This window comes from Tetrao urogallus (genome assembly GCF_951394365.1).
Source record: "Tetrao urogallus genome assembly, chromosome: 7".
NCBI lineage: Eukaryota > Metazoa > Chordata > Aves > Galliformes > Phasianidae > Tetrao > Tetrao urogallus.
In genome coordinates, this window is record NC_136820.1 from 29,839,451 (window position 1) to 29,862,103 (window position 22,653).

The 22,653-nt window shown below is 37.9% G+C and overlaps 1 protein-coding gene across 1 annotated transcript in view; it reads right to left on the bottom strand.

Moving 5' to 3' along the window:
- CDK14 (cyclin dependent kinase 14) overlaps window positions 1-22,653 on the bottom strand; it is a gene marked incomplete at both ends in the record, with an annotated part of 240,919 nt that overhangs the window by 44,817 nt on the left and 173,449 nt on the right. Inside the window, one exon of the mRNA XM_079538094.1 lies at window positions 16,327-16,420. Coding sequence (XP_079394220.1) covers window positions 16,327-16,420 — 94 coding nt within the window. The remainder of the gene's footprint in view (window positions 1-16,326; window positions 16,421-22,653) is intronic.

Sequence of the window (22,653 nt, forward strand, 5' to 3'; positions counted from 1 at the left end):
GGGCAGAGTTGCCCTCCACCATCTCAGCTGCCCAGGGCTTCATCCAACCTTGCCCTGAGCACCTCCAGGGATGGAACACCCACTGCTCTCTGGGCAGCAGTGTCAGAGCCTCAGCAACCTCTGAGTGAAAAATGTTCCCTTCATATAAAATCTAATTCCCCATCTTTTGTTTAAAAATGTTCCCCCTTGCCGCATGACTATCTACCTGTGTAAAAAGGTGATTTCACTCCTGCTTATAAGATCCTTTTAAATATTGGAAGGCCACTATCAGGAGCCTTCCATTCTCCAGACTGAAGAAGCCCAGCTCCCTCAGCCTGTCTTTGTAGGAGAGCTGCTCCAGCCCTCTGAGCATCCTCCCAGTCCTCCTCTGCACTCTCTCTAAAAACTCCACATCTTTCTTGTGCCAGGGCTGCCAGGCCCAGATGTAATCCAGATGGGGACTCACAAGGTCAGAACAGAGGGGAGAATCCCCTCCCTCTCCCCGCTCCTCTGTTGACCACCACTCTGTTGATGCATAGGCATAGGATATCATTGGCCTTCTAGGCTGCAAGTGCACACCGCTGGCTCATGCTAAGTTCTTCATCTATCAGGAACCCCAAAGTCCTCCTTAGAAGGGCTACTCTCAAGGAGTTCTTCTCCCAGTCTGTGTATACATCTGGGAAACTTATTCAGTATATGATTTTCCCAAGCTTACTTGGTGCATTTAAAAAATATTTGAGTAGCTTTATGTATGAAAAATTTAGTTTTACCCCAACACTGCTTCTGCTCTTTTTGCAGCACGAATAAAGAAACTCAGAGCTCTCTTCATCCCTGATGTAACCGAAGCTACCTTTCTGGGGGACACTGCCAGCGAGGCACCTCTGCCACCTGACGGGAGAAGGACCAGAGACTTCCCAGCCCTGCTCCTCTGCCAGGCTATTCCTGCTCCCCGTGTCAGGGGCAGGGCAGGCACTGAGGCAGAGCAAGCCTGCTGCAGATGGACAGCACAGGATAAAATGCAAACCTCCCCCATTTAAAAATGCACTGCCAAGGTTTGGCCTGTCAGCGTTCGGCCAGGGGACAGTTTAGTTTATTCCAGAAAGGATCTGCTAAATAAATATTTTACTTTGAACCACAGAAATAGCTCTATCAATGAGATGACTGTTAGAAAATAATTCTGTCCATAATCCAATTTAAATTAGAGAGAAATCAAAGCCAGAATCATTTCCTCTAAATTTCACAATGAGACAAAAAAGTCAGTGTGAAACAGTTTGTACTGGACTACAGCATCCTCTTCCTAAAGCTAATCAGCACATCTTGTTACAACACTCTGCCTTCATTAAGGTTCATTATGGTGGAAGAAACTGGTTTCTGACACAGTGATTCATAATAAAACATTCCCATGAATGAGACTAAAAACATTAAGAAAACAAGATCTGAAAAACTTATTGAGAAAACAAATGGATCTGTGTTGCAGAGAGAATCTGAAATAAACAGCAGGAGGTGGGAAAAAGGTGAACTCCTGACAGAGACTGTACTTTTCCTCAAACCAGAGAAAACATGCAAGAATTCAATTTGAAACTGCAGCACATAAGAAAAGGAGACTCTGTTTAGCTCCAAAGTGAAAAGAGGTCTCCTTTGTCAGGGCTCTCCCAGGCCCAAATGGACTGAGGCAGCAGAGCTGAGGTCCTGTCCTTCCAGTTTTCCCAGCCACCAGGCTGAGGAATCTTCCTCAGTCAGGAAACAATCAAATCATCAGAATAAAAAGTCCTTGAACTTAAACCATGGTGTCTCTTTTGCAGAATCTATACAGCAGCTCAATAGGATGAGACCGAGTCTTAATACAAAAGAATTTGAAAACTTCTGCGTACCTTGAAACCGTGGATTAAGAAAGGGCTGGGAAGAAAATTCGTGCCTAAGACTACTGCTGACCTCACCAGATTTCTCTTCCCTTCTTCCTTTCTTCCAAGAAGAAGAGACTGCTCTTCTATCACTACCACTTGTAAGCAAACCAACAACAGAGATGGAAAGTCTTCACTAAGGACGACCTTGCTGTTAATATATGCAAAGAAGCACCTGCTTCTTATTTCTGTGCTAATAGCTATCTTCCTTACTGTTTGGGAGTAGAATTGTTTGCTTCACCACAAAGAAAAGGAGTACTGTAACAATCTATCAGAAGAACCCCTAGCTCACAAGGTATGCTTGTTTACACATCCTTCAAAATCTGCTCTGATTTACTATATACAGAAAGGTAAAGACTCTGCAGGCAAGATTTCCTGTCCCGTTTGTGTTGTAAAGCCTTTGGAATAGCCCATCCAAAGAAAATCCCTTCCTAAACATGCTCTTTAAAGATTTATTTCAAGATTTTTTACTGATTTTTTTCTTTAAGCTGGAGAGAAAAAAAATATATCCAAAAGCCTGTGGGAGGCTGTTATGAAATGTACTTCCACATGCTGTGCTGTGCTGCCTCAGCAGCTGGTTCATTTGAATTCCAGGTATGCGCTACTGAGGTTTTGCTGCTGTTGTAGTTTTTCAAAACACCAGCTTATCAGAGGAGCAGTGGTGCTTTTGTATCACTGCCCCTTTTCGAAGACCACAAAGCTGGCTCAGTTCACATACACACACACCTTCCCAGCAACGTCACAGTGCCCAACCTTACTGGCATGAGTAAAGACACACCATTTTGTTAGGATGTCTAGAGTGCTTAAAGCCAGAAAGCTTATTTAAATAAATAGCAGACCAAACTTATGCAAATTCCTATGAATCATCATAAAATTAGCAAAGAAAACATTCAAGATAAAATGTAATGTCTTCAGTATACCAATGTGTAACTGAAACGATTGGAACAAATAAGCATGTGTAAGATCAGATCCGTTCCTGACCAGGGTCACCACTGAACCACAACCCGACCTAATGGTTTAGTTTGCATAGAAACTGATCTACATTTTCCCAGAGCAAAATCTCTGAGCAGCAAAGCACAGTGCTTCTTGGGTACTGGAAACCCTACCTCCCTGGCTTGGTGCCCAGTCACAGCACATCCGAGGAATGAGTGCATCTCACTGTGACATTACATTGGAACCTGTCATCCCTCATGCACAAGCCACAACATACACACGGCACAACGGAAGCTCATTACATGACAGAAATACGTTTGCAGTGCAAAGGAAAGCTGCTGTACCCAGTGAGATAGAATATCGCATCAGGGCTAACAACTGCCAAGCTCACAGTCTGGAATAGGATGGTAATATAGAGAAAATTCTTTTTCTCTAAAAATTCTGGGAAGATAACCTACACCAAGACCTATATATTAAGCCTGGTGCTTAGCACCACATAACAGTGTGATACTTGAATCAGATCACATCATCCAGCTCTTATTTTGCCAGTCAAGGTCTTGATCTTGCAATAATCTCAATTCTGAATAGATTCATGCAGCCACATGGAGTCAAGTGAAGCAGTGGGTATTCTGTCAAGGTTTTTTTAAGCAGCCATTTGTTCAATCTGCAGCAAAAGAAGGCAGCTAGTTATGCTGCCATTTGAAGAATGTGCGGGTCCAGGTGTTACAATATTTCTGAAACAGCGAGTGCATTAATAATGAGCTCCGATTGTGTCGGGTACATGTGGTGGATACAAGTGCACTTTTCCTGGCTAAATATCCTGCTGATTCCCTACACTGAACCATATTAGAATTCTCAATTCAAATCACCTTTTTAAAATGTCTAACCTTACCATTAAAAACCACCTCAAGTGATTCAGTTTCAGGTGCACCTCCTATAACAAACTGCAGCATGATGCTTAGTATATTCAGAACTCATTCCAAATAGTAATATTTAGTGGTTAAAAAAAACCAAAACAACAACAACAAAAAAAACACCGGAGTTCTACCTTTCTGATTCATAGGAACAGAACAGGAAAGAAGAACAAAAAAAATGGAAGCCTCCGAGTTGTATTGAAAATTCTAAAAAAGGGAAAAAATATCACCCTATCTTGATGGACATATCCAGGTCAGAAAAGCAGCTGGGGTATTTTATGTGTGGTTGGGGCAGAACACCATTGCTGTTTTTTAACACTCAAAGCCACAGGTTAGCCACACGTTGCAGCCTGCTTTCAGGAGAAGCCATGCGTGTGTTCCTCCCCAGGAACAGAAAGCTGGAATGTGGGGGGTCAAAAGCAAACCCATTTCCCAGGCTGGCAGACTTTCTCAGCTATCAAGAGAAGAAGAATCCATAGTATCACCAAACACTTTGTGGCTGAAATTAAGGTGATTTTAGCTAATTATATGTCTGTTGGCCATAAAGTAGCAATGGATCTGTTGTCAGATCATGCTGTTACTTATTTTAAGAAAAAAAACAGTACACTCTATGATTCTGAAATGCCAATTTGATTATACTTGCTTGATGAAGAATTTAAGTGGGAGGAGGGCAAACAGAGGAAGTGGTCTTTGAAAGAATGCCCAATTTTGAAACTCAAATTTCCTGAAAATTCAAAACTGTGAGATTTAGCAATTTATTGATTATTCAGCAGCTGTAGTTTTAACAATCAGTTGGCAGGTGGCCTAGGACTTCTCATTTTGGTTATTTAAATGAAGGTGGAAGCAGGTGTAGCTCAACTGGAAGAGGCAGCTGCACTCCCAGTTTCAGTGAACCCATTTGTTTTCTTTGACATTCGTTCACTCAGTTGCTTTCCCCTTAACTTCCAAGCTTTCAAAAACACTAGGCAAGAAAGATTAGGGTGTAGTCATCTACTGTCTCCTCTTGAATATGCTTCAAGCCACGTGCAAGCTATCCACATTGGCAGCCTTTGCTCTTTGTAGACTCTGTTTTGGGCAGAAGGGAACTCCTTCCCTGAAGCTGCTGAAAGGCAGCCCTTCCTCTCTGCTGATAGGTAAGAAGGTTGCAAAAGAGAGCTGGGGGCACTTGTCGAACACACTGCCGACAGCTCCAAAAGGAATTTAGGAGGTTGTATTGAAACTGCTGGTGACAAAGTGTGAATGAATGAAGACAAATCCCTAAAAGATCAGAGCTGCTTAACACCTGCATACCACATACTTTTTTTTGGAAAAAAAAAACAACCCACATTGTTGACAACAGAAAAGGCTGAAAAATGATTGTACAGAAACACTGAATGTGAGCAATGCTACTATTACAAAGAAAAAACAACACTTCATAGGTAAGTTTTAAAGACCTCATTTCATTATCAGAAACGAAGATGTTACATCAGTGAAACAAGGGTAACTACACAAGTTAGAGAGAAAAATCAACCTCTCAACAGTGTAGGTGCAGTTGATCTCTTGAATTATTTAAGGAATACAGAATAGCAGCAGGATTTTATCATTAGGGTAGTTGAAAGGTTGCAGAAGCAACAAAAATGTGGAAATACTGGCAAGAAAAAGATAACATGAGGAAAAAGTGGTAGGCAGCTGTGCTGAATGTTAGTGGTAAATGAAGCTCAAAAAAGTGATGATTCTAGGAAGAAACAGATGTTTCACTATTCTGAGTTTTCAGCTACATTCATTGGCCAGATAAATATTCTTTACATGATTGTGTAGTGTGTGGATAAAACAACACAACAAACAAAAGAGGATTTACCCTGGCTACAGTTATTACCCTGCCTGGAACTGCTGAGCAGCTGATAAAGCAGTAATGATCAAGTGAGGTCAACATCACCACATCTCTACCTATCTCTCTCCATGAAAACAGAGTGATACTGGTGCAATGTAACTGTTATTCACCAAATATCTTAGTCATCAAACCAAGGCATGTTGGACCAAAATGCCTAGGATGTCAAGTATTCAAATTATTGAGGCCTCTTTTGAAGTAACTCGGGCAACCTGCTCTATGTATGCATGCTAAGATGAGAAATTTGGGATAACTAAAAGATTGACAAATTCTCTGGCTGCATTCCCACTGATTTCACTGATGGGTTAGTTCAGAAATATAAAATTTATGAACCTTTCATTCTTCTTACGAGAGGAGCACAGTTACCGGCTGCTGCACAACAATTACCTTCTAGATATATGGGTGGGGGGGACACATAACAGATAAAATATGTGCTATGATGAACATGAGACACAATACAATTAAATAATTTTTGTATACGGCTCTTCTCATTTCCTTTTATAAAATTACCTATTTATCTATCCCTGTGTTTCTTCCTGAATCTTTCTTGAACAGAAATAACCTACCACGAAACATTATTAAGTATGATTGTATAATACCAAAGTTAAAGCACATCTGCTATAAAGTTTTTCTTAGAACTACTTGTCTCTGATCTTTGACTCTTTTCAGCCACACAGCAAATATACTAAGAGCAAGAGATGATGAACAATAGCTTTCCTATCAGTAAACAGAACCTTTTCATAAACAAGAACAGAAAGCATTGTTAGGAAAATGTGTGAGAAAGGATGGACTTAGCTCCATATTACCAGTTAAACTACTTAAATCTTGTCTAAAGCAAGCCTGCTGATTTATTCTCCTGGTAATGGCAACTCTCAGAAAAGCAACTGACACTTAAAATGCTTTCAAAAAAAGACGTGACTCAGTGACCTCTCAGATCTCGTAGAACCATACACAGATATTCTGCAAAAGTGGGTCACAAGATGGAAAGATAAAGGAGTTGAGGGACTGTGGACTGAAATTCCCCACCCCAATATAACAGAAGACGTGTTTAGAAATGGTACTAGCAAAGTCAGTGAATACAGCTATACAGAATTTAGGTATAACTTACTATAATCTTTTTATTGTCATTATTTTTTATTTATAGCTCTCATTAATTTTCTAATGCTGTGAACTAAGTACGGGCAAAGATATTCTTGTGCTGGCATATTCATATCATCATCAAGTCTTCTGCCAGCACATAAATGGAGCCACAAAAATCACACCCTTCTAATTACACAAAGCCATAACAAAAAAAACCAAAACCTTACTTACTTAGGAATATAGGATTTTTTATTTTATTTTATTTTATTTTTTTGCATGAGTGTAGATTACATTAATTTACACTTATAGTAAGATGGATAGAAGAGACTGGCCTCAGGAAGAATAATTCCATCCTCTGTACAGTGTCCAGGTCAACCAGCTAGAGATCAGTTTGGCAGAAATGGACAAAGGAGTCTGGGTGGACACTAAGCTGAAAATGAGCCAGTAGTGTGCCCTTGCAGCAAAGGCCAAGAGTGTGTTGGTCTGCCTTAAAAAATATATATATATATTACTAAAAGTTCCAGGGAAGTGACTCTTCTCTACTCAGCACTGGGGAGACACATCCAAAGTGCTGAATGCCCAGCATAAGACACTGACTTAGTGGAGCAAGTCCATCAAAGATGATTAAGGGCCTGGAGCATCTGACACATGAGAAGGAGCTGGGACAGTTCATGCTGGAGGAGAGAAAAAGTTCTGGGTGACTGTATCAATACTAATCTGGTAAATAAATACCTGGTGGGGGGTGTGTGTGAAGAAAACAGTGTTATCAGTGGTATCTAGTGACAAAACAGAAGACAACGTGCACAGACTGAAATGCAAGAAATATCACTTAAATATTAAAAAAATCCTTTTTTATTCTAAGAGCGTTTGAACAGTATAACAGGCTGCCAGAGAGACTATGAAGTCTCCATTCTTGGAAATACTAAACAGTTCTGGGCAACCTGCTCCAGAAGCCAGGAGCTGAGAGCCAGAGGGACACTTTCCACAGAAGTTGATACTGTTCTCACACAAGACTGCAACTCAAAACACATAAAAAATGTGTCAGAGTAAGAACAGGATATCTTTAATGATCATGAAAGTAATTAAACAAGTTGTTTTAAAAACATGTCCGTCTTTAAGACAAGTAAAGTTTAAGTAAAGTGAAAGTTTACATGGTCCATTGTTTTTTGACCCAACTAAAGATACAGAAACTTAACCAAGAACTTTCAGCATAATAAATAGGTGCCTCAAAAAATTCCTTGATTTCTCCCCCAGATGTAATTATTATGAGGGCCATCATATTTACGTGAGCGCCTACTCTTTTTGTTAAGAATTTACATTGCACTTCTCTGCTCCATCAGTAAGAAGGTCTTAGAGTTTACACCACAGCTGTTTGGATCATGTAGTGTCCAGAAAAAGTAATGAGTAGTTCTCATTATGTCTGCACTATACAATATATATTAACAGTTCTCTCTGATGTACTCAGAAACAGACCTCAACTGCCAGAAATATTGCTATGCAGTGGTACATATATATGCACTCTAAAGACAAATGGTGAAAATTGGGCATTTTTATTTCTATAACTGACATCTAGAGAATCAATTTTGCTATTGTGAGTTATTTTAACTAGAGAACTCAGAATACTGTGAAGGAAGAGCCAAAGCAACAAGAATGAAACATAATGCTTCATTATCTGGAGCTATTTATTTCACACTCAAACACCTGAAAATACCTACTGCATTAAGAACCTAGTCAGACAATTCTCCTACTCTCGACTCCTGTATGAAAGTTCTTGTTTTCAACATCTTCTTATGAAACAGAATTTCTTTTCTCTCTCTCTTTTTTTTTTTTTTTTTAGATTTTTTCTTTCTTTTTCGCTCTTATTAATTTGTACAGTACTTCTCAGGCAGTTTCAAATGAATGCATCTTATTTTCCATGGATTACTCTTCTAATAAAAAGACAACAATAAAAAGGAACAACAAGAATAAAAAATTCAGATATGTTCTGAAATTCTGTTCTCTGTGCAATGACAACACCAACAGTGGACACACAGATACTATTTGATAGTATTTTAATATATAATATTCAAAATTCAGGTGAGATTATGTAGGTATTTTTTGTGTAGGTCAAATTAATGCCTAGGTTATTCAACCACAGCCATTTAACACATTAGGAAAGCAGCTGATCTGGACTAAATAGACTAATGATAGCCCTTGAAAACCTGAAATCTCTATACATCAGTAAGCTTATCCGAAGATTCAAATTTAGTTTAGATAAAGATGTTAATCAGCGGCTCGTATAAATGTCTACATTATACTATATTGTATACATTATACATTATACTATACTGACTACAATCTTGTGACACCTGTTCAGCATCTTAATAAATTAAAATATACTCCAAGGTACTGATTCAGGAAACACTTGAACAAGTATTGAAGTCCATCTTTATTCAAATTAGCCATATTGCTAATTTGCAGTATTGCAAAGTACACTTCTTATGTACATGCATACCTTCTACTAACTGTGAAAGAGGATGTTTCCCTGAAATAATATCTACACAATGATAAAATAGATACATATTTCTTCCAGTCCCTACGGGGGCAAGAAAAGTTAGTCTTGAAGTCTTTTAGGGAACATGTGCAGATAGGACACATCAGCCATATTCTCATAACCTCCTTCTAAAAACATCATCTCAAATTGCCACTCAACAATTTTTAGATGTTTTCAATAGTAACAATGTTTGATTTTGAATTTTGATTGTAAGCAAAAATTTTGGCAATCAAAATGATCTTCAGAAAACCTGCTTTGGCATGCAATATGCAGTTGGATATAAGTAAATGAGGAAAAGAAGATCCTGGTTTATTAAACATTGCTCCTTTATGTATGAAATGGAAAGAGAAGGCAATATAAATGCTTGATATTTGATCATTTATCTTCCCTAGGAGATACAATCACGATAAGAGAGCAGGTCTTTTAATTGTCCTGTGCATTTGCACAGCACAATATTGTCTTGTAGAGTAAGTTTTAAGATAACAGAATGACACTACGGCTAAGAAGAGGCTGCAATCTAATTTGTAATATGCAAACCACTGCACTTTTTTTCAATGCCATCTGCATCCAAAAACCAAAAAAAATCCAAAAAATAAAAAAAAAAAATCTCAAAATATTTGAAATTACAGCTCTCTAACACATACGGACACAAACTGCACAGGAGATTTTACAAGGCACAATTTGTTTCTGTGGTGCATGGGGCCAACAAGAAAGGTGCCTGCAATGACATATATGTAAGTAACCAGAGCTGCACTGATTTACACTGGCTGAGCCTCAGCACATCTTTTTAAAGGATTGCCTGTAAACACCCTATGGAGGGACAGATGAGCCTGGAAAAGAAACAATGCTTCTTTATAATTATAGACCATTTCTCATTCAGCAACCGAAATACAGCAGATACTGAAGAAACATTCCAATTCCAAAGAAAACCACAAAGCCATTGCATTTCACTGAACCATGTCTTAATTTGTTTTCTTTTTCTGATAGCCAATTACTCTTCACATTTCATACTACCAAGCTGATAATGAGCCAAACTCTGGGGGTTTGGCTCAGAGTTAGCAGGCTGAATGAGAACAATTCCCCGTAAGCAAAGGATGACACCTGTGTTAGAAGGAAGCCACCAAAACCAGTACGGCACACCATGTTCTATGACTGCTGATCCAGCGCCCAGCCATCCTTTGAAAGTCAACAACAGAGTCATATACCCACGCATTTTTTCCCTTTTGCTGCCAGCTGGTAGCTCCCCCAGCAAGCGTCTGTCATTTTCTACTGACTGTTTTATGACATGGAGGTTACTTCTCCCCTCTTCTAATGGAATTGCTAATAGAGTGCATGATATATGAATTATCGTCAAGAAACCTTGTGCCCTCTTATAAGAGAAAAAAAATACATATACATTGATAGTAAACTATATAGTGCATTTTAGCCAAGCTAAAAATAAGCTAAAAATAATAAATCTTTTCAAAAATCTCTTAAGAAATCCATAACCCTTTACAACACATGAATAAATAGAAGATTTTTTTTTTTTTAAGTCCACTTTATTAATTCACCATATTCTAGTTAAGAATTATATTCATTTTAAATTTGGCAAAAGCATAGATAGCCCAGAGAGGAGCCACGTAAAAGTGATGTCATTGTAAAACCTGCAGGCAATTACCCTAAAATACTGAATATGTGCTAATGACTTCAAAGAGAAAGATTACAGCTACATAAGCCTTTTATTTATTTAATTAATTTCAGTGATGCTAAGAAGCAGTGAAATATTTCATGTATTATTATAATGTGAAATAGATGTAAATTCAATACAAGATGTAGTACACTGCTCTCTCCCTGTTCTATATACACGTTGTTATTGAAGAGACCTCAGCAGCCAAGTTCCCAGTTTAAAAAAAAAATTGTGTTTGCATCATGAAATCATCAGTGTGAGGAAAGCAGAGAGAGATGGGAGGAAAACAGAACACCTTCCTCTCACCCCCAGCAAGAAAGAACAATCACTTTTGCAAAGATGAAATTTTCTTGAATCCAATTCATCATCTGTAGCATTCAAGACACCAAAGATATCATGCCTACATAAAATGAAATTTCAGACCAGGTCCAGCCTTACAAGTGCATCTATTCCATCTGATATGAGTGAGCTGTATTTCTGGGCCAAAGTACTTAACATATGACAGAAAAATGTGTATTGAATAAGGAAACAGGAACAGAAAACCAATAAAGGTAAAAAGGTAACTAAACGTCTCATTACTGAGATAAACTTCAAAAAAATCCCAATAGCTGAAAGTATTCCTCCCTTGGGCATGGCTAGTTTCCCCAGAGACATTATTAACACAATGTAGCACACAGCAGGGTTCCTATGAGCTCTTCATAAGCTTAAATGAAAGTGAGGTTGTTAAAATATATCACTTCTGTCTTTAGAGGATGTACCTGACAGGAAGCAGCCCTTCGGGTTCAGAACTAGAGGGAAAAGCTTTGCAGCCTCACAAACACCTATTACCATCTGAATCTCAGAGGAAACTACCTATGATCCTGCTTTACACGACGCATTAGGCACGTGGTTATAAATATATACTAAAGAATATATTGCTAGCATTTTAAATCTTCAATACCAGAAGCAATACATATGTTTCCACTTTAAAACAAAAATTCCATTTGAAAATATATAGTTACTGGAAATTGCAAACCCCTGCAAATCTTTGCTGTGCAGCTCTACGAAGAAAGTGGTTTCACAATCACTCTTTGGAATACCAGACTGTTGGGCTCAACAGAAGCACATTGTTCTCTTTAAATTACGTTTAATACAGTGCATGATGGCACCCAACAGAGCTACAGCTCCCAGGACTAACAGCAGGCCCTGCTTTTTGCAATATGTGTGTATGGAAGGAGAGGAGCTCCAGGCTCCGAGCTCCCCACTGTGTCGTGTCAACTACAGCAGGAGAGCCCACACAGGGCACCCACACAACCATCCTGTCTGTGGACTGAAGGCTCATTTACAGAAGAAACATCCTTTAAGAGCCATTATCCTGCACAGAGATCTGCAAAGTATTAGAAGAACTGTTTGTGCATTACTCTCTCAGTGCAGTGTAATTTTTAGTGTAGCTGGCACCAAGACAGAAGTTCAGCCAACACAAAGATTATTCCCTTATCAGGAAGGCTTCAGAGCCCGAGAGGGAAATTCACTTTGATCTGCAGTAGCTTACCAAAACCTCACGAAAATTGGAAGAGGCAGAAATACATTCCCACTTAAAAAATCTCTCTAGAAGAAAAATAAAGCTAGCACTAGGAATTCAATCTGATCTGGTTTGCATCTGTGAAGAACACTGAATATAAAAGCATATAAAAGAATATCCTTACATCAAAGCCAGGGTGTACCCAAGCTGGTGCTTCCAGCATGGCCCAGGGTAAGGCCTGCACAGCACACCACAGCCTCCCACAGGGAGCAGCTCTAGCACTCAGAAGTGCTACTTAGCTGTCAGCTCCTCTGGGGACAAAGCTCACACGCAAGCATTTGCTGCAGCTTTTACTTCCAGATAAAATTAAAGCTGTATTTATGAATGGCAAGTTCTCCTTCATATAGAAAACCTTTAAGTCTTCATCTACAGAAATGCATGCCAATAAATGATCAAAAGGAAGGATCTGTTGATAAAGAATGCAGCTACTTTGTATCTGAATCCGAATATTTCCCAGTTTTGTGTAGTTTTATTCAGATCCAACAGACTGCACCACATTTTCCCTTTTACCAGGGCAGAATGGTACTCTTCACTCTTCACATGATCCAACCTCCATCAGTCTCACGCACATATCACAAAACTAGAGAGTAGTGCTGAGATTATCCTATCAGATCATTATTCTAGCAGATTTAGCATCCTGTAACAAAAACGTGGGCTACTGATCTCAAAAAATGGTGAAATAGTTTTCTGGATTTCTCAGCTATGCTAGGATACATCTGAGGAATAATAATGGCACATCACTGCTGTGATAGTTCAAGGCACAAGAATTGTTAGCTGTTACAGACTGCAATTATAGATTTCTCTCCAATTGTATATAATACAGTTCTATCCAGGAAGTAATCCAAGTCCCCAATAAGCGGGAAAGAGTATGGGCAAAGATGTAACAGTACACTGATTAAGCCAAATCACTCTTCATTAAGACATTTTTTTTTTTTTTTTTTTTTTTTGCTATTATGCCTTTTTGAGACAGCAACTTATTCATAGGTGTTATTTCCCTTTTACTTGGTGAGTGCTTTTTTCTTTTTAACTATTCACGCTTTTAAATATATGTGGGAAAAAGCAATCATTAGATCCAAACTGTGGCAATAACAGTATGCAGCCTGCTCACTCATAGGGTCAGCACCTCTACTGCTGCTCCATTTCAGAAAAAAGATTCTGGTTTATAAACCCCTGTTATTTTATTGAGGTCTACTACAGTAATGGAACCTGAGAATGTTTATTAAGAACAGCTACTGCAACATAAACACAAAATCAGTTCATATTCCTGTTTATAAAAATCCACAAGTGTCTAAAGCAATAGAAGTCAAAAAAATACACATTTAAACAGGTGCTTTCTTTAAGATAACTGAAAGATCAATCGCGTTTCCTAATCTATCATACACAATCAATTAAGCCATTATTAAACATAAATATCAGTCATAACCAGGAAGAAACACTGTGCTGTGCTGTATTGGATCTACCCTTGCTACTTATGTATGTAAAGAATGGTTATGGTGGAGTTACTTAGAAGCATTTACCAAATCTCTTCACCTTGCACTTCATAACCACTGAAGCAGCATACATTCAACATATTCTATTTTAATTTATATAATAATGGAGAACTATATGATAGAGAAATAAACAGCCAGTAAGAATTTTAAACTTTTACTTGCATTAAAGTATGTTTAGTTTTCCTAGTTTTCCTAGTTTTCTTAGTTTTTAGTACAATGTAACAGATTTCCTGAAAGTTCTGATCTGCAACACAGACTCTTACATGAAAGTCTGACTATGTCTGGCAAGAGATAGCACACAGATTAATGCAGCTTTTGGTGCAAGCGGCATAGGAGAGGGCTAAAGAACAAAAGCATCAGCAAGCAGGTGGGGCCTTTGCCATGAGAAACACATTACTGATGGATGCTGAAAAAGTGAACTACAGGAAGACTTGTAGGAGAAATCTTGTAGTGGTTGATCTGGTTCTTTATGGCTGTGAGTCTTCACCATGAAAAAGTTAATTGTATCAGTTATCTTGTGTAACAACCGGATTAATTTTGTACTTCAGAGTAGCTAACTTCCATACCGTACATGATTCACTGGAGAATGGATGAATTGAATCCTTCTCTTCCAATACAAAAGCAAACAAGAATAACCCATTGTTTTATAACTTTTAAATAGATAAATTCTTAATGATGCTTAGAGGAAACTAGGAAGGCATCACTGAAACTATTTAGCTAAGGGTAACTAAGTGCTTCCATTACAAAGATTAACTCTGATTTTCAACAAATCATAAATCTATTCTTTCTCACTATTTCTTCTCAGGTTTGTAAAATATCAAGTTCTAGAAACAACATCAGTAAGTTATCTCTTGCTGTTTCAACACTGTCCTCAGTATTTCAGCTGCATTTTGAAAACAAAATAAAAAAATTGGGAAGACACAAAACTCATGTGGGATGTATTTGTTTTGGCATTTTGACACAAAAACAGTTGTAGGGAATAAGAAAGAGGAGGGAACATGGGAAAAACAGCAGGTTTATAAAAGACATATAAACGTAGAATTTTATGACATACCTAATGCAAAAAAGAACGTGAAATTGGGCACTAATTTCTGCTGTTACAAGTCTACTTAACATCCAACACAGAGTTGCTCACTAAAATTTTACCATAATATAAGAGATGAAGCACAAGAGAACAATTTTTACTTTTGAAGTTTTGTGTTGAACAACAGGAAGAAATTCCATCTCAATAAATGAGAAGCATAAGTTTTAAAAGGAAGAACTCTAAAACTGGCCCAGTAGTTGCTAGCTTAAAACAAACACGCTGGCAAACTAACAAAGCAATTGAACACAACATAGAAATTCATCAAGAACTGCTTCTGGTTGGGTACATTGCAGCATAGCTATTTTTCCTTAGCAGAGGATTAGCCAAGTGGGCAAAGTAACAAAATAATTTACATGAAATGAGAGATTTCTATATCACAGTCAAATAAGGTCTTGTTTTATTGGTTGTTCTTTTTTTTTCAGTCACTCCTAAGAGCAGGTGATAAATTCATTGATGTTCCCCAAAAAAGATGGGTAATACAGGCAAGTCTGAGTGAAATTAAGACCGTAAGTTTTATAAACACAGTATGAAACCTTTTTTTCCTCCTCTGCATATGCCATAAAAGAATTCCAAATAAATCATGTGTGTAAAATAAATCTGGTTTATGACAGATTAATCTTTAAAAGCAAGGCTGTACTTACGTTTTCCTCCAAAATTTGTGGCCAGAATCAAAGCAGATTGACAGGTTGAGGGAAGATGATGTTCTTACAATACTTTCCCCCCGGCCAATCTACCCACACGCATTATGAAGGGTCCAGTGCATTCAGGGAGCAGCGTTGTCTGTGTGAGAGCTTCCCAGGGAGCACACACATACTCCCAAAGAGACTGTAGAAGTAGTAGCCAAGAGCTCCCATTGCAATTGACTATAATCACAATTTCTGATTTCCCATTTTCTGTTCAGTTTTCTGTCTTGCCCTTTCCTTTGTACGTTTATCTTACAGAAGAATCCTTCCCACTGACATTACAACATTAGCATAAAAGCAAGCCAAGCAAAGCTGTAGTTTTTGATCACTTGCAAAGTGAGCATAACAAACCAGTTCGATTTCCATTGGCTTACAACTGGAAAACTATTTTTCTGCAGCTATGTAAGACTCTTTCTTTGGATTATTCGAAAAACATTTGTTGAAAAAAATAATACTGTACAAAATCTGAACATACTGAAAAATCCTCAAGAATATACACAGTAAATTATACATGGCTTGTAGACTAGACTTCTGATCCTTGGCTCAATCAGCAACTTCGTTCCTGACACAAAGGCATACACGAACATTTGCCAGCCATCATTTTGGGTGTGTTACATCAGCAAAAAAGAACTCACCAGAAATATCCTTTCAAGTTGATCTTGAATGTCTTTCATTCCTGGAAAAGCAGCGACCCCTTGAATCATTTCTACAAAGATACATCCCACTCCCCTACAGAGGGAAAAAAAGAAAAGCATGCATTATTAGAAGTTTTATTTTAGATTAAAGCGCTATTAACAATGATTTGTCTCTATCACCAATATTCAAATAATGTATTTTATTTGCATTATATTTCAGATCAGTGCCAAGCTGAAGGACAAGCATTTGTACTTACTGAAAAACAACGTACGCAAATACTTTGTTTTTTGGGTGTTTGAAAGCTAAGAGTAGAGATAAGAGGAAAATGAATGCTAGTTGTTGACACCAGTAAAGGCACAGCAGCAGCTTTCTGTCTCTATGAGTGCTTTCCAAGGAACATGCTCCCATACAGACTCTGGGGATATGGGAGTGGCACTGAAAGAGCATCTCTGGGAGAAGCTGAACAAGACAGGAACATGGCACGGAGGTACATTGGAATGGCTCAGAGTGGAGGCAAATCTGGAAAAATGAATCAAAAGGATACATGGTTGCTCACAATGAATTATGCTATTGCCCAAATGCAGGTGACTCCTGGGATAGGCTTGCAGCCACAGCCTCTCCCCTCTCCCCATCACGACAGCCGCCTTGCTACAGCTCCTTGCCCCATGCTAGCATAAAAGTATTTTGTGCTAGTCCCCTCATCTCACACATTTAAGCCACTGACAGAAGTGCTAGGAAATTGGGGAAGAAATATACAGCCAAAAGAATGGATTCTGAAGACCTGAGGAAAGTTTCTGCAGGATGTAAATGATGAACTTCGGATAACCAGTGTAATTATTGTGTCTAAGAAGCAAAAGAAATTAGAAATTTGCATTTGCTCCTTTTCTGGATGAAAGGAGTTCAACACTTGTTCCATTCAAAAAAACAATAGTAAGAGAGAATATGTCTTGCACATGCAAAATCCCATGTATGACATAAAACCCACATCTGTGTAGCAACCACAGAAAAAAAAACTTAGCGCAAATGTCAATTCAATAACTCAAAATATATATCTGAATGAAGTAATAACTTTCAAAGCCAACTACATTTCCACCTTCCCCTTAAACTGTGAGTTGTGCCCTTTTAGTCTGAAAATTCCAGTAGTAATCTCTAATTTAACTCTGTTTTCAGGGGTAAACTATTATAGCTGGGATTATCAGCATCTAAACCATGTTATACTCATTTCTGAAGGCTCTGACTACTACAGAATGAAATAATTCTGTATTTCAAGACGATGAGAGTTGATAGTTAAATTTCTTGCAGAGAAAATTAAACATGCATTTCCCATTTCTACATCCCAAAGCAGAGATACAGTAAACAAAGTTTCTCCCTAGTCACTGAAAAAGTGGATGAAAATATTAAAGGCAGGGTTGGAATAATTCAGGTGTTTATAAAAGAGAGAGGCTGAAATTTATGTTCCATATGCTGCTGCTGGTTACTGAATGAACAGAATTGATTAAACTGCCACTCATCATTCACTCTGGTTTGTGCTTCATTAGGCACAGATAGGCACAATATATCTTAGTCAAATACTTACAAACAGTATCAGGATCTCAGGCAAAGAAAAATTCAAGATTTCTGCTGGAAGCCGTTTATTCAAGAGAAGAAAAAAAACAACAGAATTTAAACTATAGAAAAGGGGATTGGAGCACATTTACATTGATGAAAGAGGGCATTTCATCAAACTAGTTTATCATTTTAACACTCAAGTGATGTATTGCTATCTGCAGAGAAACTACAGCTAGCTCTGATACAAAAGAAACACACAGATTTTTCCAGATTGTTCATATTTGTTAATATGAAAAAACATATTTGAAAAATTTTCAAAATTTTCCACTTCTAGCAGAACTGCTGCAAGAATGAGCCAAAAATCTAGAAGAAAAACTGCAAATACCATTGAAGAAAAATTTCCTGCTTGGAAAGAAGAATCCTATTAAGTGACTCAGGCTGTTGTGTAACCTAGTACGCCATTTAGTCATATGTTGAAATGAGGAGTTAGATGAACAACTAATACAAAAATGAAAAGATTATTAAAATCACTGAGGAGAGAAACATGAAAAAGCTTCCAGCCTTGGGCTGGAGGACTGCTGTTCACTTTGGCCCACTTGAAAATTATGCTTGGTTTCAAAGCTTATGGCACTCACCCAGCACTCTGAAGAACAAGCCCACAGAAAGGAAAGATTACATGAATACTAAAGAGGGAGAGAGAGAGGAGGGGGAAAAAAAGTATGACATTGAACTGAAATGAAATACTCAGATAGGCAAAACTTCACATAAAGACTTTAAATGGATGGAATGGTATTTTAGATGCCTTAGTGTACTTAGTGAATTTTGTATTAAGCACACAGCAAGTAGAAACTAACTGTATGGCAGGAACTCTGAATCACAAACCTTAAATACACACCTGGAACATGAACAGACGTAAAAGTCTGTACAAAGCCTTTACATTTAGATTCGGTTTTGGAAAGCTCACAAACCACTAAATAGGTTAGAGAGACTTTTGAGCAAAGTCACAGTGATTTACAGGCCAGGTCTTAAGGAAAGAAATAAAATAACTATGTCATTCTTGGCTAAAAAAAACCCACAGAGGACAGGGAGAACATGATGACTCCATATTTAACATTATGTAAAATGAAGGACAGTGAAGAATTGGCTAGGATTTTAATGGTTCGCAGAACCATAGGTAGATCAAAGATAATCAGAAATGGGAAAAAGCATTTAGGAAATGAAAACTTCAGGATGTGTTAGAGAAATACTCTTAACGATTATGCTGTACCCGGGCCTCCCAAAGGATGGGAACTCCACGGTTACAGTCATGTGAAACCAGGCAAGCTGCAACACTTATGAATATCCTTCAGGGACCGGATTTGCATTAACAGTGGGGTGGATAAGATTATCTCACAGATCACTCCCATCTCTAGTTTCTGTGATGCAAAGATTACATCTTGATATGTGAAATACGACCAATTAACTTGGTTGTACTGTGCATGAATCTCCAAGGGCGTGTTATTTATGTATCATCTGGGCACACAGCACAGATGTCATTTCCAGGCAGCATTGCAGAAATCATTTTTGTGACAAAAATGTATTTTAGTACATTCAAATCAAATTTTTCTACTCTCTTGGTAGGTCTTCTAACTTTGAATAAGTAAGCCAAATGCTGCTAACTCTGAGATGCTTTTCTTAGAGATCTTCCCCATAGAACAGCATAGGATAACCTTACAAAGTAAAGTGACAGGCATTTAATGTTGAAATGTGTGGCTTACTCTCTGATGACAAAAAGCATGACTAAACCTATTGATGTATTGATGAGACCATATGCGGCCATACCATCTAATATTGCTCTTCTATTGTCCTGCTTAATTTGCTGGGACTTTGGCTGCCACCACACATCCTCACACGGGCTAAGTGTTAATAGCATGGCTAAATGAGTTACTGTTGCATTTGAAATGACACAGCAAATGAGCCTGTAAAAATGAAGTGGGATGCCCCAGGAAACTGTTTATGATGTGGACTGTTCTGTTTTTCCTCTGCACAAAATCTGTAACTCGAGAACTTATTGTCTTAAAAGTAGCTTGCTTACTTGGAGTTTGGTTTTATGTTTTTGGTTTAGGAATTCGCATTCCTCTCTCTGTGTAGCAAAGATTCTTACTGCAACAAGAACAATCTACAGCCTATCTGTATTTGGATACTACAAGAAACTAATATAAAAGCTCTGGAGAATACTGTGTATAAAAGATTTTAGGCTGTTTCCTTCAGCTATTATTTTTTCCTAATGGATTTGCAAAAGAGAATACAAACAGATTTTGGAATAAGGAGTCATTTCCAAATTTTGTGTTACTTTATACTTAAATGGAGGTTATATAAAGCCTGAGTGAGTACTCGAGGAACATTTACTGTGTACGTTAAAAACTGTTGAACTTTGCCTTGGACAGATCTGCAATGCTTTCTAACAGACTCCCTGAAGGTGATGACATTCAGCATGATCTTCATAGCAAAGATATATGCTGGCTCTTCACACAAGATTTTTAGGTGGCCATGAAGCCTATGTTCAGTGTGAAGAATTTGGCTTCAGAGTTGGAAGGCATCTTGTGAAAGCCAAGTAACTACTTGCAGTAATCCTCCTGATAAGATTTCTGAAACTCAGAGTTAATATTCCCACAGTTTTCATACAAAGCTTACCAAAATACACACAGTTTATACACACTGTTAAATATATCATGGTAATCAAAGCAGCAACAAACCTGCTTGTTTTTATGGATTCTTCATAAAGAGGCAATAGTTTATCTTCCATAAAATTCACTTCTAATATAAATGTTGGAATGGCATGGGAGCCTTTCTCTTGCCAGATTTATTCAGAGACTAGCCAGGTTATTTGTATGATCCTGCTTATGAACAGAACTATGACAACAAGCTGTAGGGGAAAGGAGCAAGGGACTTGTGTCTCTTTAATTGATCAAATGCTGATATTGTTCTACAACAGTACAGAGTCAGAAATGAATGGAATAACATAATCACAGGATGGCTGAGATGAAAGGTAAATCTGGGCGCATCAGCCCAGCCCCTGCTCCAGAGCAGGTGCCCAGCTCACACCCTAGAAGCTCTTGGAGATCTCCCAGGCGGAGATCCCTCAGCCCCTGGGCACCTGCTCTGGCACCTGCACAGCACAGAAGTGTTCCTGGGGTTCACATCAAACCTCCTGTATTCCAGTTTGTGTCCATTGCCTCCTGTGAATATTATGGATGATGAACTTAGTTGGAATTCATCTTTCCTGACTGCAAGTCTTTGATACATGAAATGAAGATACCATGGGAAATACAGACCAATCAAAGGATAGGGGCACAAGGAAAATAGATTGCAATTCTTACAGGAGAAATCATGAGTGAAGAAAAATTTCCCTCCCATACTGATAAGGAACATTAAAATTGCTATAGAAATAAGATACGATGAATGAAATGTAAATTATTTTAAAGTATGAGATTTCAAAGTTAAGCAAGAATAGCATTCTAGTTCTTGCCTGCATCACTGCGCTACCTAGATATAAAAGCTCCACAAAGTGTTTGTGATTCAATAACCAGTAGCAACTTTCAGATTCTATACTAAGAAATATGATATCCATGAAAGATCAAATTGTGCATGATGACTTTTTGTAAGAATCTTACAATTAGGCTTATTTGTTCTGAAAAAAAGGAAAATGCAAGAAAAAAAATCACCTTCATAATTATCAACATTTTGCCACAAGATCCTGTTGAAGATGCTCTTCTGAATTTTCTTTCCCTCCCGTGAATCCATACTTTTCTGTCCTGACACACACACAGTATTTTTATCAGTGTAAAAAGGATAGTAAATCTCTTGTTTCAGATGGATAAAAGTTGTTCTTTAGATAGGAACTGAAATGCCCTTCCAATAACCAGAGACAAAGATGTTTTCCTCACAGTCAGTATTCTTATAAATTAGACGCCATGACAATTTTCCAATCAAAAGTTAACTGAGCTGTTAAAACTTTTGATGAGCTCACTGACAATAACAAGTTTAATTAACAATACCTTGACAGTCATTGCAATATCCTTGCCTTAATATCCTAATACTGAAGATTAGCATTTCTTTCTCGTGGAAGTTCCAATCATAACTAACACTGAGGGCAGAAGAACTAACCTACCCTGCACTGTTTTCTCTCGTGGACCCCAAGCAGCATTTCTTCAGTATGTACTGGGACTCCTTCTCTCAGATTTTTTTCACTGCAAAGTGTTTACAGCAAATATGGGATAAGGATGCATTTGTAATGTCTCCTACGTAAAAATATAATTTCATGCACCTGCGTCTAATAATAAATATCTTAATTACTATCACAGGTCTTTACTTGTCAAATATTCATAAAAGGACACACGGAATTGCATCAAATACTCAAGTCTACCTCAGAGCAGGCAATATGTGGAAAGTGCCGTACTCCTTAAAATTACCATTTATTTGTCTATCAATATAATAGAAAATCTTCATGTGAATAGCTGACCCCAGATTATGATCTGAATTGACATCACGTCCATCAACCCAGATGTTACAACGTTAAATAACAGTGATTTAATAAGCAATTTCATAACATTTGACTTGCCTAGTTATGAGCAATTTCTTTCACAGCTCTAAGCACAGTTGGCCTTCATTACTAAAAGTGAATTTAAAAAGTCAACATGAGGTTACCTGAATTGTTACTAAGGTTTGTTTTTAATAAGCAAAACAGGATATGCAAAATTTGCCAGCTGTTAGCAAAAACAGTTTTTAGCCAGCTGCAC